Below are 27,111 nucleotides of genomic sequence, written 5' to 3'. Positions count from 1 at the left end.
ACTGCACAGAACTTCATGAGGCCAGCAAAAGGCACTTTATTGCCCCCTATTACTATCCCTCTGCTACATTTCAAGGTCCTGCTGTAAGACATAAGAACAGCCATACTGGGTCAGACCAAAGGTCCATCTAGCCCAGTACCCTGTCTTCTGACAGTGGCCAATGCCAGAGGCCCCAGAGGGAATGAACAGAACAGGTAATCATCAAGTGATCCATCCCCTGTCGCTCGTTCCCAGCTTCTGGCAAACAGAGGCTAGGGTCACCATCCCTGCCCAACCTGGCTAATAGCCATTGATGGACCAATCCCCCATTAACTTACCTTGTTCTTTTTTGAACCTTGTTATAGTCTTGGCCTTCACAACATCCTCTGGCAAGGAGTTCCACAAGTTGACTGTGCATTGTGTGAAGAAATACTTCCTTTTCTTTGTTTTAAACCTGCTGCCTATTAATTTCATTTGGTGACCCCTAGTTCGTGTGTTATGAGAAGGAGTAAACAACACTTGCTTATTTACTTTCTCCACACCAGTCATGATTTTATAGACCTCTATCATATCCCACCTTAGTCGTCTCTTTTGCAAGCTGAACAGTCCCAGTTTTATTAATCACTCCCCATATGGAAGCCGTTCCATCCCCCTCATCATTTTTGTTGCCCTTTTTTGAACCTTTTCCAACATATCTTTTTTGAGATAGGGTGACCAGAACTGCACACAGTATTCAAGATGTGGACATACCATGGATTTATAGGATATTTTCTGTTTTATTAGCTATCCCTTTCTTTAGGATTCCCAACATTCTGTACGCTTTTTTGACTGCCACTGCACATTAAGTGGATGTTTTCAGAGAACTAACCACAATGACTACAAGATCTCTTTCTTGAGCGGTAACAGCTAATTTAGACTCCATCATTTTGTGTGTATAGTTGGAATTATGTTTTCCAGTGTGCACTACTTGGCATTTATCAACACTGAATTTTATCTGCCATTTTGTTGTCCAGTCAATCAGTTTTGAGAGATTCTTTTGTAGCTCTATGCAGTCTGCTTGGGACTTAACTATGTTGAGTAGTTTTGTATCATCTGCAAATTTTGCCACCTCACTGTTTACCCCTTTTTCCAGATCATTTATGAATACGTTGAACAGGACTCGGCCCTGGACAGACCCCTGGGGTACACCACCACTTACCGCTCTCCATTCTGAAAACTGACCATTTATTCCTACCCTTTGTTTCCTATCTTTTAACCAGTTACTAATCCATGAGAGGATCTTTTCCCTCTTATCCCATGACAGTTTACTTGGCTTAAGAGCCTTTGGTGAGGGACCTTGTCAAAGGCTTTCTGAAAATCTAAGTACACTACATCCAATGGATCCCCCTTGTCCACATACTTATTGATCTCCTCAAAGAATTCTAGTAGATTGGTGAGGCATGATTTCCCTTTACAAAAACCATGTTAACTCTTCCCCAACAAATTATGTTAATCTGTGTGTCTGACAATTTTGTTCCTTACTATAGGTTCAACCAGTTTGCCCGGTATTGAAGTGAGGCTTACCAGCCTGTAATTGCCAGGATCACCTCTGGAGCCTGTTTTAAAAATTGGTGTCACATTAGCTATCCTCCAGTCATTTGGTACAGAAGTTGATTTAAATGATAGGTTACAAACTACAGTTAGTAGCTTTGCCATTTCACATTTGAGTTTCTTCAGAACTCTTGAGCGAATGCCATCTGGTCCTGGTGACTTCTTATTGTTTAGTTTATCAATTTGTTCCAAAACCTCCTCTAATTACAGGTTTGGAAATTTCTCTCACATCCTCAACCATGAAGACCGAGGCAAATAATTCATTTAGTTTCTCCGCAATGGCCTTATCCTCCTTGAATGCTCCTTTAGCATCTTGATCGTCCAGTGGCCCCACTGGTTGTTTAGCAGGCTTCTTGCTTCTGATGTACTTAAAAATGTTTTGCTATTACTTTTTGAGTCTTTGGCTAACTGTTCTTCAAATTCTTTTTTGGCCTTCATAATTATATTTTTACATTTCATTTGCCAGAGTTTATGCTCCTTTCTATTTTCCTCACTAGGTTTTAACTTCCACTTTTTAAAGGATACCTTTTTGTCTCTCACTGCTTCTTTGACTTTGTTGTTTAGCCATGGTGGCACTTTTTTGGTTCTCTTACTGTGTTTTTTAATTTGGGGTATACATTTAAATTGAGCCTTTATTATGGTGTCTTTAAAAAGTTTCCATGTAGCTTGCAAGAATTCCACTTTTGGCACTGTACCTTTTAGTTTCTGTTTAACTTCCTCAATTTTGTGTAGTCCCCCTTTCTGAAATTAAATGCTACAGTGTTAGGCTGCTGAGCTGTTTTTCCCCAGGGATGTTAAATTTAATTATATTATGGTCACTATTACCAAGCGGTCCACCTATATTCACCTCTCAGCCCAGATCCAGTGCTCCACCCAGGACTAAATCAAGAATTGCCTCTTCTCTTGTGGGTTCCAGGACTAGCTGCTCCAAGAAGCAGTCATTTAAGGTGTCAAGACACTTTATTTCTGCATCCTGTCCTGAGGGGACATGTACCCAGTCAATATGGGGATAGTTGAAATCCCCCATTATTACTGAGTTTTTTATTTTTATGGCCTCTCTAATCTCCCTGAGCATTTCACAGTCACTATCACCGTCCTGGTCAGGTGGTCGGTAATATATACCTACTGTTATATTCTTATTATTAGAGCATGGAATTACTATCCATAGAGATTCTATGGTACAGTTCATTTAAGATTTTTACTTAATTTGATTCTATGCTTTCTTTCACATATAGCATCACTCCCCCACCAGCACGACCTGTTCTGTCCTTCTGATATATTTTGTACCCTGGTACTACTGTGTCCCATTGATTATTCTCATTCCACCAAGTTTCCGTGATTCCTATTATATCAATATCCTCATTTAATATGAGGCACTCTAGTTCACCCATCTTATTATTTAGACTTCTAGCATTTGTATATAATCACTTAAAAACCTTGTCACTTTTTAGCTGTCTGCCATTACATGATGTAACTGAATGGGACTATTTCATTTGACTGTTTCTCATCAGATCCTACCCGTATTTTGTCTTCTTCCATTCTCTCTTCTTTAGTAGGACATAGAGACTTCTCCATTAATAGATCCTCCCTAGGGGATGTCTCTGTCCAAGCCACATGCTCCTCTGCACTGACTGGCTTTCCCCCAACCCTTAGTTTAAAAACTGCCCTATGATCTTTTTAATGTTAAATGCCAGCAATCTGGTTCCATTTTGGTTTAGGTGGAGCCCATCCTTCCTGTATAGGTTCCCCCTTTCCCAAAAGCTTCCCCAGTTCCTAATACATCTAAATCCCTCCTCCCTACACCATCATCTCATCCATGCATTGAGATCCTACAGTTTTTGCCTGTCTAACTGCCCCTGTGCATGGAACTGGAAGCATTTCAGAAAATGCGACCATGGAGGTTCTGGACTTCAATCTCTTACCTAGTAGCCTAAATTTGGCCTCCAGGACTTTTCTCCTATCTTTCCTATGTCCTTGGTACCTACATGCAGCTTGTTCCTTTGTTGAGGCTTTGATCCCACAAACATACTACAGACAACAAACTTATCCCAAGGGTCATGTAATCGCTCCTCTTCACCTGGAGAGCTCCCTCACAAAACTCCCCTGTTAGCTGCTCCTGTCCGCTAGCTCCTTGGGTGGCTTAGAAGTGGGCTTTTTAAAGCCCTGGTCTTCCTGAGTAGCCCCGCCCCCTAGTAAAGGGTTGATGGGTGCTGAAGGGCTTAGGGATCAAAGCCTCGTTAAGAAGCTCTCAGCCTTGCCTAGCAGGCCACTAGGCTCAGCACACGGTCCCCCAAATGAACAGACCATATGGTATATTTCAGTCAAGCAGCAAGCACACCACAAACACACTGTGTGTTAAAAAAAAAACTGCACTTTTAAAAAAATTTCTAACAAAATGGAAAATGTTAAGCAACCTAAATATAAGTGTTACTATTACTCCCCTCATAATTTACACTGTAAAGTGTTTTTCCTCAAAATTTGTGCATGTGCAATCCACTGCCCTATCATGATCAACTCCCCCTCTGAAAGGGCCAGGGACTGATTGTAAAAGATTCAGTACAGTGCATATATTTAAGAACTAAAATATGACTGAATCCCATCGCATTTACTAACTGGACAAGAGGAGAGTTCTCAATTATTCTGAAAGGGATAAAGTGTCAATTTATTTGTATTCAAGACATTAAACCTAGTTCTCAGTTTCCCATCCTATTTAAGTCCTCTGGTAAATCCTTATCACACAATACCAGGGTGATTTACTGATGTGATTCAGATGTTATCTGTATACTTCATCCACACATCCTGCAGTTACAAAAAGAAGCGTTCCCTCTCCCTAAAGCAACTGAGCCATTTCCTCCCCCACAGATTGCACACAGTTCTCACCACCCACTGACTAATGAATCAGCACACTAAACAGCAGCCACAGCCACCACTGTGACAAACTTAATCCCCCAGGAAATAATAGTCCCCAGTGAAACAGTATGCCCCCTTCTCTTTTGTTTTCTATCATATTCCAGCGCACTGGACCAAGATGCATTCTTTTAAAAGACACTCAGCTCTGACTCATTGCTCCAGTCTCGTCACATGCATCTCTTCATTCATAAGTGTTCGGTCAACTGCCTGTTTGCTGGTTGATCACAGTAATTAAATTCCATTGTTGATCCCACCTGTCTCTGAATCATACCCAACACTAGCTGTTTAAAACAGCAGTCTCTCCAATGGTTTAATTTACCAAACATTGTCTCCCATGTAAAAAATATTTATAAAATATTTGCTCCCAGTCAGAGAAATTTCATAAGGGTAAGCCTAACTTTTTATCATCTCATCTACTCAAAACCTGGTTTATGTACAGGGCCCACTTGTTAAAAGGTGCAAACTCTGTTCAAGAGAAGCAAGTAAAATATTCAGTTAGGAAGTTATGTATCCATCTTTAGCTTTCAATTACCTCAGAAAACCTAAACTTTTTTATACATGTTTACTTGCATTATCAACTTCTATTAAAGTCCCCAAATATACCATGTGGCAACATCATTAGAGAGTCACAAAGCTTCTTACTTTACAAGTTGGAGAATATACTCTAGAGGCCACTTGTGAGGTGAAAACATGTTAACACTTTGTAGGATAGCATTTATGGCACTAAATGGGGGGATGGGAACTTTCTCCTCCAATATTTTAATAATTTTAAGATTAACTTATGTAAATTAGGAAAAAATGCCCTTTAACTTGTTAATTTTTATTTTAAAAAGTAGTACTTGCGTATCATTAAAAATAAATCCTTTTGGTAAAATAGGATGGGCTACAACACTAATTGTGACATGCAGATTAATTAGCAAAGTTTAAAACAAGTTTATAGCTTAAGAGCAGTCAACCTAAAACTCCTGCTACAGATAATACTTTTACATATTGGTCATTCACATAAGTCTGCTCAAAGAAACTAAAGAAAAACTAATCACCCAGTTACAGGTGACACAGAACTAATCAGAATGTCTGTTAGTTTCATTACGCACTCTGTGCCAACTAGTTTTCTCCTATAAGGAAACAGTACATTAAGGTTATATTAGCAATCACTAAAAGACGCAGGCTTTTACATTGTTACTATAAACAACACACTAAGATCAAGTTCTCATTGACTCACTTCAAATGGATGATATAAGTCTCCAACAAATTTTTAAACACATTATGAACCAGTCAGCGGTACATCATTTTTTAATCTTAGAGCTAAACACAGTTTATTACTTTTACAAAATAGTTTTAAGTAAAACAGATACATTTTAATTAATGAAGATTTGTAGTCAATCCTTAAATTATCATTTGGGAAAGAGTAATTCTGGCTATCAATACTGCAGACTATGGTGATAAGAAAACAAAAATAAAGAAACTGGATGGCACACTGGACTTGTACACAATACACCACGATCCAAATACTGATTTAGATCAAGTGTGACTATGTAATTGACTAGTGATTTATACAATACACCCTGCTGGAGACAGTGCTATTAGTTCTTCCACTATCATTATACCAAGTTAACTCTCAAATTGCTAAATTATGTCAATGTGCAAGTTATTTTTTAATCTTATTTTATTTGGCATTCCTGGACACAAGCCTGAAATTAATCTCTCTGACCTCAGATTCTTAGATGTATATATTAACTGGTGACATTTATGCAAGTGATCATCATATAAATATTCTAAATTCTGGGTTGCTTACCTAGATCTTTCTAAACAGAGGTGTTACATCATGGGCACTCTGAACACACATTATATTAACAAGTTCATTCTTTTGAAAGTTGTCTGTTTAAAAGAAAAAATAATCTATTTTAACTCTCAATCACCTAGAGAAAATTCTTAAAACAAAAAAGTCATCCTTTTGAAAGCTAAATTTAGCCAAATTAGTGACTTAAATTTGGTCTTAAAATCTCATGAAGACGAAAAGGAAGCTACTCAATGCCTGACAAACTAGGCCCTATTTCCAATGGGTATGACTTTTTTCCCCACACAGTAAATGTCACCATGCTTTGTAGACAAAACTGTAATAATTTTACCATGGGTATTTTCCCCCTTTTCACTGAGCCACAGTAAGCCACTGAGTCTTTTGGTTGTTCCTTATTTAAACATCTTCTATGATCTTGTAGTACAGTGCCTCCCACTTGGTTAAATCTGATTGCAATTCTACCATTTGCCCCCTTGCAGTTGATCACCTACACCTCATATCCAAAACACAATATTAATTTTGTAAATCACATTCCACAATTTTTAGAAAGCTAGAGTTCAAAATCAAGGCTTATATTTACTATGTGCCATTAGCCTTGGGAAACTGAGGAAACCCTGAAGAAACATATGGAAGTGAACATTACGGTACATTAGCTTTTAACATTTACATGCTGGACTGTACAGTAGAAATTCTATCATTTTATATAAAACAAGAAAAATTATGTATTGTTTTTAAAAACAGCATTTCGTAATTCAGTATTTCAGGGCTAAAAAAAAAAAAAAAATCAGACATTTTGAGTTTTGCTGAATAAAAAAAAAGGGATAAAATACTCTTTAAACAACTGCATTGCAAACTTTCCAGAAGTCCTTATGAATTGCTAATAAAGTCTAGTGCAGTTTTGCTAAAATTTTGGATGGCAAAGTATTAAAAATATTTGAGCCTAATATTAAATATTTAATCTGTAAATTATTTAGACAGCTCTTTATAATCTAAGCAAGTCAAAGTGTTATTTAACATTTATAAACTCCAGTGAGTTTTCCCTCTCCCACCACAGAGCAAAGTATCCTTTGCTCATTCTGTTTTTGTACCTTGGAACTTGTTACAGCTAAATTAAGAAACAAATGGTTTCCAGGAATGATACACGGTGAATCAACTCCACCCTCTACATTCTCAGAAAAGTGTGTCATTTAGTTTTAACTTCAGCAATGAGTCTATCACCTGCCATATTCAACACTCAAGAACAAGGAGGGAGAACAGTACTCATTTTCAGTAGTTTTAAGGTGTGTAATGGGAGTCTTTTCGCACACAAATGAATAGATTCATAGCTGTCCATTTAAATGAATACTGAACTACTTTTGATAATCACGCTCAAAATGCTAACTCTTCAGAACATTCTGATGCTAAAATGAATATCGAAAAATGCTGCAATAATTTCTATCCAAGAATGCCAACACTGACTACATCTATATTTTAGCTCTCCAATTTTGGAAGAATTATTGGGAAAACAAATAGTAGCATTCCCTCAGTATAGCCACTCAATATAAAAATATGGATTCAGATTCAGAGTAACAAAGTCTTGGAAACGGGATATTTATTCCAAATCCTAGAGCATCTTCCAAAAGCATGTTCCATAGCAAAAGCTGATGGATTGTCATTAAGCAGCTTAGCAACGTTTAAATGGTGCCTGCTTTAATTACAAACAAAAAAAATCATTTTTCAGGACATTATTTTTAAAAATTATTTACGCATCTCAATATTAATGGAGTGCCATTCATTTTTACTAACACAATTTGTCAGCTCCAGCTAGAAAAACACTTGCTTCGAAGTTCAAAACTATGACAGACAACTTTCTATTGCTTTCCGTATTGCCAAAATAAGTCACGGATACATTTAAGTTTTGAGACTGTAATAGGGTTCAGAAACGAACAAAATGAGTTTATGGAGCATAGGTCCATCGATGGCTATTAGCCAGGATGGGCAGGGATGGTGTCCCTGGCCACTGTTTGCTAGAAGCTGGGAATGAGCGACAGGGGATGGATCACTTAATGACTGCCTGTTCTGCTCATTCCCTCTGGGGCACCTGGCATTGGCCACTGTCCGAAGACAGGATACTGGGTTAGATGGACCTTTGGTCCGACCCAGTATGGTTGCTCGTGTTCTTATGAGTTTGGGTTTCTGAGACGTAAGGAAACAGAAAAACACTTTTCCTGCTACAGTGAATTGCATAGAATTTTTTAATGTAGCTTTTAGAAAAGTGAGAGTCATATTATTAGCAACTGTATCTTTTGCTACTACAGTGACTATGTAAACATGATACCTTTTCCAGGATTGTTAAATGTTTGATTACAATAAACAAGCTAATTAGCAGTTTTAATGAACTACACAGTTGGTCTGAAGAGAACTGCTAACAGTAACAGAACAGACATGATTAATAAAATTTTCCAGTACTACAGGTTTTATTCCTTGATGAAAAATTATCAGTGCTGTGTTTAGAAGTCAGTGGAGAAAAACTAAAATTTAATTGTACCGAAACTGTATTCTTAAATGAGAGATAGTTACTTCCCCATAATTATTTTCTGAGAGATAAAACCTGATACAGTAGCATTCTGGAATACAGGTACCAACATGCAAACCTAGAGTAATTCCCATAATCAAAAATTCTGAACTGTTGGACTGGGCATGGGGCATACATTATACTTGACCAAACCCTGCAAAGGCTTTTAAACTTAAACCTTACCCTCTCTACTACGCAAATGGCAGTTTTTGAAAAACTGCAATTCTTTAATTTTAATGAGGCGCAATACAATATGTTTTTAAAAGAACAATGCTGTCATTCTGATGCAATATTAAAAAGAAAAATGCTTCTACACTTCTATTAAAACTAGGCTTGGCAGAATTTGATTTTTATTTTATATAATTTCAATTATATAATTTTATTTTATATAATTTCATATTCATGTTTATTTTATCTATTTAAATTTTTCTCAGAAAATTAGGGGGGGGTGTCAATGACGGATGGTGAGATTCAAAAGCTTAAAAGTTTTATCACCGCTAAAATGCGAACTATCAACTTCACAATCTAAGTAAATATCCTTAAACCAAACTGCATTAAGTTCTCACACTGTATTTTTCTTACTTTGCCTATCTGTAAATTCTGATCATCAATGGAAATATTTTTGTTGGTTTCTAAGTGTACGGTGAAATCAACATTTACGGATAAAAATCCAATATTTCCAAGTCTAACTATAACTATGCATACATTTCACTAACAAACCATACTCACACAACTAAAATTGTGCTGTTTTCTCCCATGTTTAGACACATTATATGCTTTCCAGATGGAAAATTGCAAAAAATCGGTGAGGAAATTTATTTTCAATATTCTGAGATGGTGTGAGAATACTGAATTACAATTAAAAACTACAAAAAGGGCTTCCTCTAATCTAAATGTAGACACAATACATGGTAAAATGTAACCTAAATAGTAGCGGGGGCGGTGGGGGGAAGGGGGAAATTAAATTTACAAATAAATTACAGCGCTCCCCTTAAAGCATTTATACATGGCAAGACCACCATGCTTGCCAACTGGAATTCTGCCACACATCTGGGCAGCAGACTAGGGAGGAATAATCAGTGTTCTGCACTATTCTGGAATAAGGTAGTACTCAGGAACTGCAGTGCTTTGGCTACTAGTAATAAAATTGACTAGGATGGCATTATGATAGATAGCATTTGCTCTCAAGGGTGGGGAGTGGGGGGGGGGAAGAGATAAGGCAGGCAGCTCACAAAACAGCAAAAAGATATAACAAAAGGGATAAACAAGAGACGAAGAATAACTGATGTAAGTGAAACAGGAGTTATCGCAAAACTGGTGCAGTGTGTTTTTTTTCCCACCAAGAACATGGAGCACCAAGGTTTAAAGGCGAGCTATTACATATTGTTAGTCTGTTAGACTACCATTTCTGAATTGGTGAAGTGAACTCAGAAACACATAGCAAGAGTGCATCCATTAGAAAGCACCTAATGTAAAGAAAAGCAGCAACTATGGATGCTACTAGGACCGAATAGGGGCAAGGAAAGCAACTCACTTCTTCTGCCCCTTTAACTATCATCCAATCCCTCAGCAACTTTTAACCCCCCCTTCTTCTTCCCACGTACAACTCGGTTCTGGAGAGCACGAAGCAATACTATAATAGACCATGCAGCCAGTTCCACCAGGAAAGCAGACAGGAAGAGGAGAGAACCCTTACCTATCCATTCCTACAAAACAGCACAGAAAAACTGATGGCTGGAAAAACAAGTTCAACTTTTAGATTGCATGTATTAGTTATTTTTCTCTCTCAATCCATTCATTTTGGTTTATTTAAATTTTATTACATTCATTTTGACAAATTGCAATTAATTTTTCACAAATCAGGTCATGGGACAATTTATTTTTGTTTTTTTTTAAGCTTTTGTGGTTTGCAGATCAAGAAAGGTTGAGAGCCACTGTAATAAATACAATGAAATACCATTATTTTTGTTAACCTTTGTTAACTAAAATTGTCATATATATGGAAAGCCCAGGCTTCTCAAGGAGATGGGCAAAAGATTTATTCAAACCTCCCTGTAAACATGCTTCAAACATTTCTATTTTTTGGGGGGGGAGGTGTGGTCTATAGCCTTCATATCCATTCAAATCCTTGGCTTTTCTGCTGAGACACCCAACAAGAGTACCAATTATGGCGATTGTGTCATTTGTAAAACTTCCCTAGAAAATGTGAGAGAAACTGAAAATTGTTTCACATACGCCACAGAAACAAATCAATGTAAATGTTATAGTTTATGCTGAAAAGAGAGAGACAGACAGTTAAAAATTGCCCGTTTTGCTTATAATTGTTGTACTATTTTACCCCACTTCCAAATCTTATATACTGTTGAATACCTGGTTAAATAAGGAACTTTCTGAAGGAAATTAAGCACATATGGTACACACAGTGCTGTTAAGAATCTAATGTATGAATATTTATTCAGTAAATAGTATGGTATTAAGACAAACTAAAGGAAGTTATTCAATTTTTGTCTTTTGTACTTTTTGTAGCTACTTAGCTTTCATCACCCAATAACATTTTACAGTATCTTGCTTATTCTGCACAGAAGACAATCAGCTTCTAATGAGGAACATTCCCAACGATGACTAGAAATTTTCTTTAGTAAATCAACAAAGTAGTTGTTTTGAGGTATTATAAAGCTTTTTATACCTCAAATTCCTGAAAAATTTACTCTAGTCAGAATAATAAATTAGATTAATTTCAGTTTTGTACAGACAAGAGATGGTCTGAGGAGAATTTCCCAAAAGTCAGACACCATTAACAATTTTTTTGGGTGGATTGATTTCTTAAAAAGTTACCACTTCCTGACCTCCTCACCAACCACTCAATTCTTGACGTTAAAATAAACTGACACAAACTACACTACCTCAAAAACCTGTTTAAACTAAATGCACTTAATAATTGGGTCTTGAGTTCCAGACAAGTTGAAGATAGATTGAGAATAGGACAAAATGTTTATCCTGATTCTTCCATAAAGGAAGCAAAGAACCGGCCTGTACATAATCTGTGGTATTGTCTGATACCTGTGCCTTTAAGATCAGCCAAAGCAACTGGAAATCCTAGTTTTCTTGTCTACTCTTATCTTCTCTACAAGCCTGGATCTTTGCGAAGCAGAGGAGATGTATGGATATTCTACTTTTAGCCCAAACATCTGAAAATATAATAACCAGTAAACAGGAGATATGATAATCCTTACATTGGCAAACACCTGTGGTTGGTATAATAACCCTCAGTACGAGAAAAGTTATTTTGTTCCTATATGTCAGGCACAAAGTATGTTGTGGTAGGCCAATAAGCCAACCTGCTTGACTTTTTAGCTGAATATCTACTAAGCATTTAATTGCTTATATCATGCAAGAGATCTTTATTTACTAAGGGCTGGGCTACACTGGAAAAAATAAATCCACACCCAATTGATGCAGCTATGCTGACCTAAACTCCACCATAGACAACGCTAGATTGGTGAAAGAATTCTTCCATCAACCTAGCTACTGTCTCTCAGGGAGGTGGATCAACTACAGCAGTGGTAGGCAAACTTTTTGGCACGAGGGCCACATCGGGGTGCGAAACTGTATGGAGCGCTGGGTAGGGAAGGCTGTGCGTCCCCAAACAGCCTGGCCCCTGCCCCCTATCCAACCCCTCCCACTTCCCACCCCAACTGCCCCCCTCAGACCTCTCCACCCACCCAACCCCGCCCCCACCCCTTGTCCTCTTACCGCCCCCTCCTGGGACCCAGGCCCCTAATTACCCCCTGGGACGCCACCCCTTATCTAAGCCCCCCCGTTCCCCATCCCCTGTCCGCCCCCAAACCTGTGCCCTATCCAACTGCCCCCTGTTCCCTGTCCCCTGAGCGCCCCCACTCCCTGAACCTCAGCCCCATTCAATCACCCCCTGTCCCCTGACTGCCTCCTGGGACCCTCTGCCCCATATCAGAACCCCCCCCGCTCCCCACCCCCTTACCATGCCACTCACAGCAGCATGTCTGGCAGCCCCGCCGGAGCCAGACACGCTGCCGCGCCTCCCAGCACAAGCGTGCAGCCCCGCCACCCAGAGCGCTGCCCATGCAACGGTGTGGCTGCAGGGGAGGGGCCAGGGGGTAGGCTCCCCAGCCAGGTGCTAAGGGGCCGCGCAGGACAGTCCCAGGGGCCAGATGTGGCCTGCGGGCCATAGTTTGCCCACCTCTGAACTACAGTAATGTGATAAACCCCTCCCTGTCGCTGTAGTGAGTGTCTATACTGAAGTGCTACAGCTACAAGCAGAGATGAAGCCTTAGAGTTCTTTCCTTTAAAACGGTATATCCTCATCAGAGGTAATCCTTTTACTCTCCACATCAGTGGCATCCCTTTGCTACCAGCTTTGCTAATATTCAATAGCTTTTACCATCAAAGAACATGAAAAGGAAGATTTTTGAAGCAGCCAAACAGTTAGGCATCCAGTTTCCATTGACAGTCACTGGAAATTGAGTGCCTAAGTCTCCTAGGCTCCTTTACAAATCCCAACCAAAATAAATGAACATATACCAATTAAAGCTTATCTGGAAAATCAATCCAGTTCTAAGGCCCAATAATTATCACAGCTACTCGTGTATTCCAATACTCAATCGGAATGATAAAATAACTTAAGATGCATTCCAATAAATTACAGAAAAATCATTTTAAGTTACCAAGATTTTTAGTAGTAAGTGTCTAGATAACTCATAGGTTTGCACAATTCCTTTTAAAAAGGTGGAGGAATTCTTTTACCTGAATTTCACAAAGAGCTAGACTCAATCAAATCTTTAAGGAGATGAAGCTTTTACTTCTCTCTCGCATTGAAAAAAATATGAAACCACACAACTGCAACAATTTAGTCTAGTAAACAGAGGCCAAAGCGTGAACAAAGGAGAATCAGAAAAAACCCAAAGATTGGATATTCCCCAAAACCTATGCTGCAAGGACTTCAGAAACTATAGTAATCCATGCAACACTCAAATCTTATAGCTGGCTCCCCACTATAAAAGTTAACTCATACAATTATTCTATTTTCATTCTCACTTTGACAAATATTAGGAGGCTAGAGGCTGGTATTAGGAAATTTGACATCTTGCCTTTACAGTGTGGATGGCCGAGTTTAGACCACTAGAAAAGATGAATCTCAGTAAGTATGGAGATGCTAAAAAAGTTGCTAACCTAAAGATTTTGTTCTGAAAGTGCGTCAGTCTGCAATGACAACATTAGAGTTATGCATAAGGCGTACATAAGAGGAAAACTGGGAGGATAAAAATGGATTTAAGAGCAAATAGGTATAAAAACAAATTATTTAAATGCAGGAAGCCAGAAAAAAAATTGATGGGTCCATTGGATTACCAGAGGTTAAAGAACAGTTAAGGAAGATAAGGACATGTCTGAGAAACTAACTAATTTTTTTAATCAGTTTACCACAAAGGATGTCAGGGAAATACCTACTACAGACCTGACCTTTTTTGGCAATAAAGATGAGGTACTATAAGAGACTGAGGTGTCAGAAGAAGAGATGCTGGAACAGACTGATCATTTAAAAAGAAATAAGTCATCAGGCCCAGATGATACACCTCCAAGAGTTTTGAAGGAGCTCAAGCATGAAGCAGCTGAGCTGCGAGCAAAAATATGAAACCCCATTAAAAAAAGCCACCATACCAAAGGATTGAAGGATAGAAAAATATTCTAAATCTATTTTAAAAAGGTGCAAGGGGCGATCTGGGGAATTACAGACCAGTAAGCGTCACCTCAGTAAACTGGTTGGAAAGGTAATTAAAAAGTGAACATCAGGACATGACTGAGTCCAACCAGCATGCTTTCAGCAAAGAAAAGTCTGTCTTGTTAATGTCTAGGAATGTTTAATGTGCCAGTAAAGTAGTGGATAAAGCAGAACTGGTTAACAATTTATTTATACTTCCAGCGGGACCTTGAGAAAGTTTCTTCAGCTTCTTATGAGGGACTAAGTCATCGTCTGAGAGGCACGGTCATGCATGAAAAACTTGGTAAGACACAGAAAACAAAATAGGAATAAATGGTCAATTTACATCTTGGCAAAAGGTTAACAGCAGGGTGCCTCAATGTGCCATACTCTGTCCAGTGTTTAATATATTTATTAATGATGTCAAACACGGCATAATTTGAAGAGTGATGAATGTCAGAGGGACCTAAACTAGGTGAATGGCAGACAATGTCAATACTAATTAATGCAAAATGGAAGAAGAGATTTCAATTACTCAAACACTTTACAAGGGTCTAAATTTACTATATGAACTCAAGAAAAGACACAGGCATCTTGGAGGCAGGCTGTGTGGAGGACCTCTGATCAATGTGCAACTGTCATCAAAAAAAGCAAACAATATGTTAAACTACATAAGGAATGAAATGGAGATTAATATGGGGAAAAATATAAAGTTTTATATAACTCAGTGGCACAGCTTCCTCTGGAATATTGTGTGCAATATTTGGTTGCCATACATCAAATAGTGTTCTAAAATTAGAATAGGTTCAGAGAAGCATGACAAAAATGATTAGGGACATAGAAAAACCTCACATGGACAGAGATGGAAAAGAGAAGGATATTTTTAACTTTACAATAATAAAAGTATTTAAAATAATATCAGGGGCTTCTGTTTTCTCTTTCTCATAATAGAAAAACAAAAGGAACACTCAATGAAATTAAAAGGTAACATTCAAAATTGATAAAAGGAAATCCTTTCTCACAAAACAGGCCACACTGCCATGGCATGTTGTTGACATCAAAAACAATGCAATATTCAGAGATAGATTCAACTTTTACATAGATGATAAAAATATCCAGAGTTACAATAGTTAATGCTAGCAAAGGGAATCCAAAAAGAAATAAAACCTTATGTTTAAACCGAACTCTAACTCAGAGGGATGAGGATGAGACATTCATGTGGGCAGATTACCTTACATCTGCCTACTGCTAGGTTTCTTGAACCTCCCTGTGAAACATCTGTCAGACAGGACCCTGGACTAGGTGGGCCACAAGTCTGATCCACTGTGTAACTCCTACACTTCTTTTGAGCTTTTTATTTTTAGAAGATTGTTGTAAGATTTTGTTTTATGATCTTTAGGCTCTAGAAAATTTGCCTCTAGAATGTATATATCCTCGTAGGTACAAAATAACTCAAACTGCACTTATCTGTCTGCGAAGATCTATCCCCCAGAGTCCCAATAACTATTAAGGAATTTGTTATCCTCGAAAAGGCCTTGTATGTCACACTCCTATTCTGTGGATAAAGAACAGGATGCTAATTCATTATCCCTGGACAACAAACTGGTCTCAACTATGGAATGTTTTTTAAAAGCTTCCTTAGAAAACTGTTTATCTGGAGAATAAAATTACATGATTAAGGACAAAAACTGTTTATAGATGGCAGTAATGCACTTACAAATTCTGAATAAACTATTTCTGGGACATTAGTTGGTTAACCAAACACTCTGAAACAGTAAAGAATTCTAGAATAAAAAGATTCCAGTATTTGTAAGTTTAACTTTATCTACATTCAGGATCCCAGAGTTATGCCTAGAATAATAATTAAATGACAGCTCTCTCAATAGCCTATATTTTATTCATATAATTAAAAACATGCCTTGCTGGCACAGCTCCAGTGACGAACAAACACACATTATGCCACTGCCTCAAGAGTTAAAGCTTACAAAAAATTGTTGCATGGAGCTACAGAAATCACATCTGAGCGTAGAGACAGTTGAATATGTGCAAAATAAATAAATAAATAAATCATAATAAAACTCCTTACAAAGTTATATAAAGAGTAAGTGACAGACAACTAAACTACAATACTATAATGCCATCAAGTGCTTTCTGTTTATAACGCACTTCGGCCCTGTTTGCTTCTCTTCTCAACATGCTATGGGAGCAGATTCACTTTAAAACAAGTCTGTATAGTACAAGCTTGATGTCACATGTGATTTATAATAACGTTAAGTAACACTCAGGAATTCATGATTTGTTCAAAGTACAGTACAATACCATTCATGTTTTATTGGATGATCTTCTACTTGTAAATTGCCTTAAATGAAAAAATACGGAAGACAACTTATTTATCCAAATATTCTGAAAGTTTACTATAAACTAACATCTAAAAAGCAAGAAGTAGTATATAGTGATAAGATCAATTCTATCTGGCTTTGCAGTAGCATATACTAAGTTCCTGCAAATCTGGTGGCTAAATTTGCAGACAGTACAAAATTATTCAAGATAATTAACTCCAAAGCTGAACGTAAAGAGTTACAAAGGGATCTCACTAAACTGGGTGACTGTGCAACAAAATAGCAAATGAAATTCAGTGTTGATAAATGGAAAGTAATGCACCTGGAAAACATAATCCCAACAATACACACAAAATTAGCTGTTACTACTCAAGAAAGATCTTGGAGACATTGTGGATAGTCTTCTGAAAACATCTATTCAACGTGCAGCAGTCATACCCCCCACAAAAAAAAGCTAACAAATTAATAGGATGCAGGTTTAAAACAAACCATAAGAAAGTACTTCCTCATATGATGTACAGTCAACCTGTGGAACTCGTTGCCAGGGACGTTGTGAAGGCCAGAAGTACAACTGAGTTAAAAAAAAAATTAGATAGGATTATGGCAAATAGGTCCATCAATAGCTATTAGCCAAGATGTTCAGGGTCACAATGCTATGCTCAGGGTCTCCCTAAATCTCTGACTGCTGGAAACTGGTACTGGACAACAGAGGATGGATCACTTTATGAATTAACCTGTTCTGTGCATTCCCTCTGAAGCATTTGGCACAGGCAACTGGGCTAGAAGTACCATTGGTCTGACCTAGTATGGCCATTCTTAAATTCTTAATTCACCACTTTAAAAATTCATTCCAAGGAAACAAAGTTAAAAAAAAAATCAAGGAAGTAAATAAAATTGTTTATTTTTGGAATAGGCAAAAACAGACTTCAGTTTGCTATGTTACAAGAAAAAATTCCTCATTCAATTATGAGCCAGAATCAATATTTTTCAGTAAGAGCCAAACTCAATTCATCTTGTTCACCACAAAAGCCAGTACCCAGCCTTCCCCAACTGCTCCCAGCCCAAAATGTGTTTTTTAAAAACTTTTGCAGGCTTCCACACTACAGTAGAATAGGTTTACAAAACACAAACATGATACTATCAATTTGAACTCCAGTTAATTTCAAAATATGAGTTAAAAAGAAACTTCAGGTACCATATTTGACCCCAAGTAAGTCCTCTGAGAATTTTTGTGCTTTTGCAATCGGATTTTCCTATTTATACTGATGTGGGAAAACCCAACAGGCTATGTAAAACTTTATGAAGTATTTCCTCGTCTTTCAGTTATTTTAATGTTAGTAGTTACTTGTAACAAAAGGAGGTTGAAAACAGATAGTGTGAGTTTTAAGTTGAGGAAGTCCCTTTAAGAATCTTTCTAAAAAGAGAGTTATTAGAAAACAAAAAGTACAGAAAAGTTACCCGGCCCTGGGAGGAGTCCAAGAGTATATACACTGTCTGACCCAAAGCCCATGGTCAATGGAAAAGTCCCACTAACTACAATGGCTTTGGATCAGGCCCCTATAGCCTACATAGTATAGAGAAACATATCCACTAAGCATTGTTTTTAAGTGTTTTTCCTATATAGTGAAACCATACATTTAAAACCCCCCAAAAAATCCCCAGTAAATTTATCACAGTGACCTCTCAAACAAGTTTTCTGAGATGAACGACATAACCTAAAACACTAATAGAGTACCACTGTGCCATTAAGTAATTTTAGTCTGTGGATCAACCATTTCAGAACAGCAAAACAGGCAGAGTCAGCAATTTATTTAAAAGTAGTATTTATTCTTTATAATTTGCGATGGTGAAAGTCAAGCACAAATGTCTAGTGGAAGAACAAGAGCAAGCAATTCCTACACTTCATATGAACTGCCAACCTGAGCCCTGCCAAGGGAATGTGCTCAGAGAGAAATTTTCATTAGTCTCAAAGATAACTTGCTAGTTAAGGTTTGTAATTTTAATGTAGTCCCAAAGGTGTGTCTACTGTATATTAAAAACTAACAAATTTCAGTTTTTCCTAAGCATTTTATTATGAAGAAGTGGGCTTCTGCCCTCCAAAATAAATGAAAGTTAATAGAAGGAAAGAACCAAGTATTACCCCACATACCTTTCCCCAAGAAAAATAAAAAGTATTTTAAAACAAGTTACAATTAAATTTATTTTTAACAATCCTTCGAGAAATTCAGCAGACTTCATCTTAATTTTCACTGGTATTTTTTATAACTAACTCTACTATGCATTGAACTGTGGAACACTAAGAATTTCGAACAACACGCAGTTTATATTAAAAGCCCACTGACACTGCACACAAAAATCTTTGAATTGCAACAATTTCCTTCTTACCTTGCCTGCCTCTCTTTCAAAGTCAACATATTCCCGGGTCGGTGTCTGTCGCTGCTCCCCCTGCCAGCTGGCCGGAAAAAACTGGAGAGACAGATTGGTTCCTGTGGCCACAAAAGCCTTTTAGAAAAATCAATACAAACAGGATCAGGGAGCAAGACATTACATAAATTATGCAGGCAGTCATTTATTTTTACATCAGTTTATGTCTTAAGCCAAGCAGCATAGAGAATACTTAAAGTCAAAAACATGCACTCATCATTTTTCTTAAGTATTAAGTTACAAACATCTGATTCCATTTTGACAACATTTGCCATTGGCTGCTTCGGATATAAAATACAACATGGAATCAATACTTTCTTTCAAATCAGTTTTTGCTGACATTAGAATCTGTTATTTCAGAATTCTGTCAGGAAATCCCGTACCAACAACTCAGTACCAAAACCTACTAAAAAAGTGCTTACATGTTGTAAAAAGTAGCATTTTTCCCAGTTAGAAGAACTTTCAGAAGAAAGTGAGCTGCAGAGACTTGTTACTGGGAGCACAGATTTTGAACAAAAAAATCCTATCTGTTTTTCACAGATATATAAATCCAGGAGGCATATTACCTGAGATCTAAAGACAAAAATGCAAGGAAAATATTTATTTACCCTTATTTTGCATGCTGACAGACAGGTGAGCGAACGCACCATCAATGTACCCCTCCATATACTATATAATATTACACTGTCAAGTTGTGAAATCTTATTGCCACCATAGCTAGTGTGTGAGTGAACAAACACTTCAGAGAAATCCAGATTAGTAGATTTCCATGTATAAGAAATCTGTTATATGCTCTCTCAAAAACTCTTGAAGGTACATTAACTTAACCTTATCAGAAATGAGTACCCTTGTATTCAAGAAAACCATGACCTTCAACTGAAAATAAAGTTTCATTTTCATTCATAAGAAGTTTAGACTCATGCATATCACAGGAATTCAAACAGGGAAAGAGAGCTCCAACTTGCACAGCTGGGAGGGGTAAAACAATGTGGGTAGAAGTAGAATTCTGATTCACTGTTTCAGTTATGCTATAGTACAGTGTGTAAATATGCATACACGGATACACACTTATACCAGAACATACCCTTAAAATACAGTTATATCAAATAGAATGTCTTGTAATCAAATTTCTGGACTGACTACCATTATTCACTTAAATTTAAAAGAATACTAATCCAGAAAACAGTTTATTCATAAGAAGTACATAAAAATACAGCTCAAAATAAGCTGAATTAGGGAGATGATTTATTGAGAGGAGCATAAAATAGATGTTTCCTCTAAGCCAGTGGTTCTCAAAGCCGGTCTGCCGCTTGTTCAGGGAAAGCCCCTGGAGCGCTGGACCAGATTGTTTACCTGCCGCGTCCACAGGTTCGGCCGATCGCGGCTCCCACTGGCCACAGTTCGCCGCTCCAGGCCAACGGGGGCTGCGGGAAGCAGTGTGGGCCGAGGGATGTGCTGGCCGCCCTTCCTGCAGCCCCCATTGACCAGGAGCAGCAAGCCACGGACAGTGGAAGCCGCGATCGGCCGAACCTCCAGACGCAGCAGGTAAACAAACCGGTTCGGCACACCAGGGGCTTTCCCTGAACAAGCAGCAGACTGGCTTTGAGAACCACTGCTCTAAGCAACACAGAATTCAGCAATTTACTGGTAATAAAAAAATCACTCTACTGCACTATCACTTAAAATATAGTTCGCTCTGCATCATTTTGTATAAGTCATTGTAGTAGAACAGTGTCACAGGATCAATATCTCTCACATTGAAAATGAAACCTGCTTTGCCCTGACATTTTTGAAGCAGAGGGAGACTAATATCCCGTGATTAGGTTTTAGCTATTGACTTTCTCTTATAAGCAGTTTTTGAGCATTCCCATTAAGCTAACACAGACAGTCATTAAAATTGACGACAGCGGTCATTAGTATCAAGGTGATATTGCACCAGTATATTAATCTGTTTAGAATACAAAGCGTATAAAGAAAAACATTTTGAAAACGTGTAGTAAAAAGCTAGACAGAAGTGTAACTTAAGGATGTACTCCATCAACAGGTTCACGTAACATGTAAACCATAAGAATAGAACTAGAGCCATTGTCATCAGAACTCTGGTGGAGATTCCTTGCATTACATCATTTTCCCACTTTGTAGTTTTTTGTTTGCTCATATGTAAATACAATATTTTGAAAAACAATTTTCTAGATTGAAACACTGTTCTGAATCAACAATGCAGTAACACCAACATGGCCAAGCAGCTTTACTACCATCTTCTCTGCATTTTTAGCCTTTAAAAACTAAGGCTGTTATTAAAAACAAACATGTACACGCTAATACAAAACACTGAAAGGGTTGACCCAGCTGAATTTTGCAGCTTTCCAGACTGCACAAGTTTCTGAAGGCCCATGGATGCTCTGCAGTAATACATTCTATTCGGGGAAAAGTCAACCTAGCATGCAGCACCAAGAGAAGAAATCCTTACATGTATCCAGGAAATCACAGAAAAGCTTGAAGACAGGGAAAAGAATAGAAAAGATGACAGAAAATATGAATGCATGCCAACGCCCACTGGAACTGTGCAGCCTTAGTCTATAGGCCAGATACAGGCTATCTAAAAATAGTGAGACTTTTATCATGTGAATTTTTAGCAGCATTGTGTTCCCCCACCCCCCAACGAATGATATTAGATCAATAGTCCATGTACAAAATCCAATAGCCCATCTAATGTATCATGTAAACGTGGCTGTTATTGCCATGTTTCCCCAACCCACTCACCCTCTCCCTTTCTCATACACACACACACACACACACAAAGGAACCCTACTGTGTGTAGGCTGGGGATGCCTCTCCTATTCTCCCAATCAGCAGATATGCATGTCTGACTACTATCGGTATGTACGTAAAAAATCAGTGATGTATTGACCATCCATCATCATTAGTGTTTTGTAGGGAGCTAGCACGTAGTCTATAGTCCCACAAACCCTATTTCTGGCTTTCTAGTTGAGCTCTAGAAAGGAGAGAGGGGTGCCTGTCAATCCAGGGCTTTTCAAGTTATTCCCACGTTGATTAGATGTCAGCCATGGAAGGAATTCCAGTCTTCCATCCTCATCAGGATGTCATTCCCATGAGTCTGACTGCCATAAATGACAAAGCAAGTGGAAACCTGATGGTCATGTAACATCTAAACCAATATTATGCAGTCACAACAAAGAGGAGGAACAGGCCACCACATCAGCACTCTGATACCAAGGTTATAGAGTGACTTCAAAATAGGACAGACTTTCTGCAGGTCAGGCAGCCAGCGGTTGTTTTAGTTTGGATATGGCCCTTTAAAGCTCTTGGCTGTTGTCACAGTGTTCAACATTAAAAAAACAATTTCCATTTGAACTTAAAAGATTTACCATAAAAGATTTATAGGTGATTATAAAATATGTATACGCAAGAGACCAAGACTATTTAAATCTACCCAGAAAATATGCTTAACACAGGGTTTGGGGGGTTTTAAGTTTCAAAAGTAGTTTTATGGATCAATAGACTGTAAAGGTTATTGGTTACATTTATTTTTCTTTTCCAAAAGGGCTTTTCATTACCTAATAGACGAGAAGAACTTGTTCAGAACCATTCAGGTTAACTGAGTATTTATGTACAGTAAGTGTCAGGGGAGTTATTGCACATGCACAACCACCACTTTTGGAAGATTATCGTGGCTATAGGTAGGCTCTCTCCTCAAAATACTCAAAACAATATACCACTGATAATTTAAGACTACATCTCAGTAATGACTTGTTTGATTTTAAAAAATTGTTCATGTCATGATCACTTTGGTCTGAAGTTAGAGAACAGTGACCTTTGTATGACGCATTTATGTCCTAACTCCATCTTTATATTACTTTTAGACTACTTCTGGACACACTGCCATCACAAGGCACAAACCTTCCTATGTAGAGATGAGAATAAATTCTTTATCTATAGCAAATCGTCTACATAATATTTTTTTTACTGAATTAACTGGTTAGTTTTTAAAACTTTGATCATACAATACCCTCACTTTCTAAATGGATGTGTAACAAGCAATCAGTCTTACTGGACCAAACCAGATGTCTTAGGTCAAGAAAAGAAGAAGCCATTTCTTCTTATTATAATAGACTGAAAAACTGTGTGTAACAGGCATCACCAGAGATTTTAAGGGGCAGAGTTCTGGCAAGGAGAGATGGCAGGCACAGAAATGAGATAGTGAAGAGACAGTAATTTCCCATTTTACAAAAACAACTCTTCACAAACTGTATTAGCTGTAACTAATTATAAGCTTAGATCTGAAGTTTTCACTGAAGTGGTCGGTTACAGATGTATACTGTGCATTGCCACCGGTCCAGGAACCTTAAAAGCTAGCAAAAATTTATGTTTTTCTCCATCCATAATTATTTTCAACAGTAAACTTTTTAAAACTAAAAAAAAATCATGCTCAGTGACACAATAATTTAAACAAACCCAAGAGATTTGCTACGCAGGGGTTTGAATAGTATCTACTTTTTTCTACAGATTCTCTATAAACTTTGCTCACTTACAATACACAATACACTCTAGCTGTATTAGACAACTGTTGAAAACAGATGATAACTAGTATAATAGGAATCGGCTATATTAGAATACTCCCCTCTTCTATTCACAAAGTGAATACAGTAACTTATTTTAATAATTTATGTAAAGGTATATTCCACTATGTACATTGTGCATAAAAAATCCCTAGTTTTTCTATGTAGTAACATAGGTTTACGATAAGCATATGGAAGTCTTTTATTAAGCCAAATATATGCCACAACAAATGAAAATTCTTACAAATATCAAAAATCAGGTAAAACCTCATCTCACTTGAAATAAACCCTTAATGAAGAGGAAAACTCTGCCACCATTTTCATTGTTAAAAAAAAAAAATCGGTGACTTCAATATGAATGTTTTAAAGAACTGTACAAACAACCATATCACTAACAAGCACGCTACAAAATACAGATCTTATTCAAGAAGCATCAAGCAGAAATAAATCAGGAAATAAATTCTAGTCACTTTTTGACTATATGGAGCCATATTAATCTTCTCTTTTACTTCATGGATCACAGTGGTCGACTAGTACCATCACTAAGAAAAAATCCAATATTTCAAACGTTAAAGTTTAGTTTGAAATGTGCCTTATTTGATTTAGAAAAGATTTACTCTATTTCAAAAAGCTTTCGGTGACTGCATTTTTTTTCCATTTTAAATTTCAGTATATCAAGGTTATTTACTAATTCATTTTAACCAAATGATAGGCTAGAGTTCAGAACAATTTCATATTAGTCTTATTTATTCCTGGAAGTCACTACTTCTTTGTCAAAAGAATTTAAAGTTGAAATAAGTAGTTTATAATTTCAATATATGCAATGGCGAAGGAAGAACTGCCAATATACTCTCACAGATCATTTTGTTTGCTATAAAGTACTTTTTCACATACATAACACTACTTTTAAATCCTAATGTACAAGATACATATGTTTTTATTCCTCTAGTAATAGCAGCATTAGCTATTACTATTAAGCAAAAAAAGTTTTCTAAAATTATCTTTTATAAAAGCAAATACTGGTATATGGAGAATATTAAATGTTAATGAAAATGTATCTTCCCTTTCTTTTCTAGAGTACATCTATAACTAAAGCTTTCCGCAACTGGATGCTACACTTTAGAAGCACAACCACTATATGTTCCAATGCAAGGCCGATTCCCTAGGGGACAGATAAGTAAATAATTGTTTAAATCAACATCTGATGTATTTATCTTATAGTACTTATTTTTAAATAAATCATGGGATACTTTGTAAACAAGTCACAGAATACATATTATGAATCTTACATACCGAAACTGATAACTTCTACAAAACATTTCTACAAAACATTTCTACAAAACATCCCTTGAACAGCATCCACTCTGCCCCACCCATCCATGAGAGTTTTAAATCAATGACTTTAAGCGTTAAAGGTTTCAGAGTAGTAGCTGTATTAGTTTGTATCAGCAAAAACAAGGAGGAGTCCTTGTGGCACCTTGGAGACTAACAAATTTATATGGGCATAAGCTTTCGTGGGCTAAAACCCACTTCATCAGATGCATGGAGTGAAAAAATACAGTAAGCAATATTTATTTATTTGCTATAACATATATACTGCTTACTGTATTTTTCACTCCATGCATCTGATGAAGCGGGTCTTAGCCCACGAATAAATTTGCTAGTCTCCGAGGTGCCACAAGGACGACTCCTTGTTTTTCCTCTTCCTTAAAGTATTTTTAAAACGTTACTATACATTTTAGTTAAGCTGCTGGACAGAAAGACACAGGTATTTCTTTACAGAAGCGGATAGCTGGGTTTAAATTGGCTTTTTAGTTTCCCCTTTTTATTCCCTATAAAGTGAAAACACGGTTGTCCAAACACTTTTGCTGGCGGCGGCAGCAACAACAGTGAGTTACACGGCTGGGGGGGGGGGCTGTTTACGCAACCTACGGAGGTGGGGGAGTTTGGGCTTTGATAAACGTGTGGACCAAGCGCCCGGCCGCGCCGACAGCAGGCAATTTACAGCAGCGGCCGCACCGAGGGCTCTCCCGCTCGGCGCGCCGGAACGGGGCAGGCAATAAGGAAGTGGCTCCTGCCGCTGGAGCGTTCCGCATCCGCAGCTTTGTTTCGGCGGCGGCGGCGGGCGCTAGGCAGCGGGCCGGGTGTCCGGGCTCGGCACAGTTCCGGGTTGCTCACGCGGGCGACGGGTCTGTGCGGCGCACGGGGGCCAAGCGAGCGGCCCAGGTGCATGGGATGGGGGGGTGCGGGCGGCGCGGCACTTACGATCTCGGAGCGGCCGTCCCTGCAGGCGTTCTGGAACCGGGCCTGCCGCTCCTCGTGGGGTCTGTCCCTGAAGCCGGTGTATTTAATCTGCGGGGCACAGGAGACAAATCAGAGGCGGAATCCCGCCCGGCCGCGAGAGATAAGGGGAGGCGGAGTGCGGCGAGCGCACCCCGAGCGGGCAGCCGGCGGGCGCCACCGGCCCGGGACGGGGCGGCGGCGGCTGCCCGCCGGGCTCCCCCCCCCAGCGGCGGGTACGGCTCCCCTTTCGGGGGGGGAGGGGTCCCCCCTCACCTCGCACTCGCGGCTCAGCTTCCTGAAGAACTCCTCGTTCTCGAACTTGCTCCGCTGGTCGGGGACAACCCGCGGCATGGTGGGGCCGCCGCTGCTGCCTCCCCAGCCCCGGCGGCTCGCCCCGCTGCCCTTTGTTCGCGACCCCCGCCCCCCGCCACGACCCGACCCCCCGACGGCTCCCAGCGCCCCCTCCCCCGGCCGCGCCGCCTCGCGCCCAGAGTGCAGCAGCAGCAACCGCCAGAGCTCGCGCTGCCGCCGCCGCCGCGCGTCTCGAGCCCCCTCCCCCTCCGACTTCCTCCCCGGCTCGTAAACTCCGGCCAAACAGCCGCACCATTCACAACTCCGGGCTGGGGCTGCCGCGCATGCGCGGCGCGAGCCCGGGGGCTCGCGCTGCCGCCCCTCCCTGGCAGGCGTCTGGGCGGGCGTGAGTCACCGCCCCCGCGCGGACCTCGGGAGCGGGGCCGTCGCCCCTCGCTCAGCCCGTCTCGCCGGCTTCCGGCTGCGCCCCGCCCCCCCCTCCGCAGCCCCCGCCGGACGGGCGAGACCTGCCGCCCTCCAAGTCCCGACCACGCTCCTGCCCGGGCGCGCGGGGATCGGTCGCGCTCCGCTGCCCCGCGGGAGGGAGGTGGGACAGGGCGCCTCGGGGCTGG

The 27,111-nt window shown here is 39.2% G+C and overlaps 1 protein-coding gene across 2 annotated transcripts in view; it reads right to left on the bottom strand.

Annotated features, from left to right (window-relative positions):
* CBFB (core-binding factor subunit beta) overlaps positions 1-26,589 on the bottom strand; it is a 64,470-nt gene extending 37,881 nt beyond the window's left edge. For both annotated transcript variants that reach the window (XM_077831216.1, XM_077831215.1), the window contains exons 1-3: positions 26,462-26,589; positions 26,171-26,257; positions 19,287-19,403 (exon numbers count right to left, since the gene is read on the bottom strand). In XM_077831216.1, coding sequence (XP_077687342.1) covers positions 19,287-19,403; positions 26,171-26,257; positions 26,462-26,539 — 282 coding nt within the window. In that variant the 5' untranslated portion in view covers positions 26,540-26,589. The remainder of the gene's footprint in view (positions 1-19,286; positions 19,404-26,170; positions 26,258-26,461) is intronic.
* Positions 26,590-27,111: the final 522 nt, after the last annotated feature.

This window comes from Eretmochelys imbricata, chromosome 12, assembly GCF_965152235.1.
Source record: "Eretmochelys imbricata isolate rEreImb1 chromosome 12, rEreImb1.hap1, whole genome shotgun sequence".
Classification (NCBI taxonomy): Eukaryota; Metazoa; Chordata; order Testudines; family Cheloniidae; genus Eretmochelys; species Eretmochelys imbricata.
The sequence above is the reverse complement of the archived record's forward strand: the minus strand, read 5'-3'. Positions and strand labels throughout refer to the sequence as shown.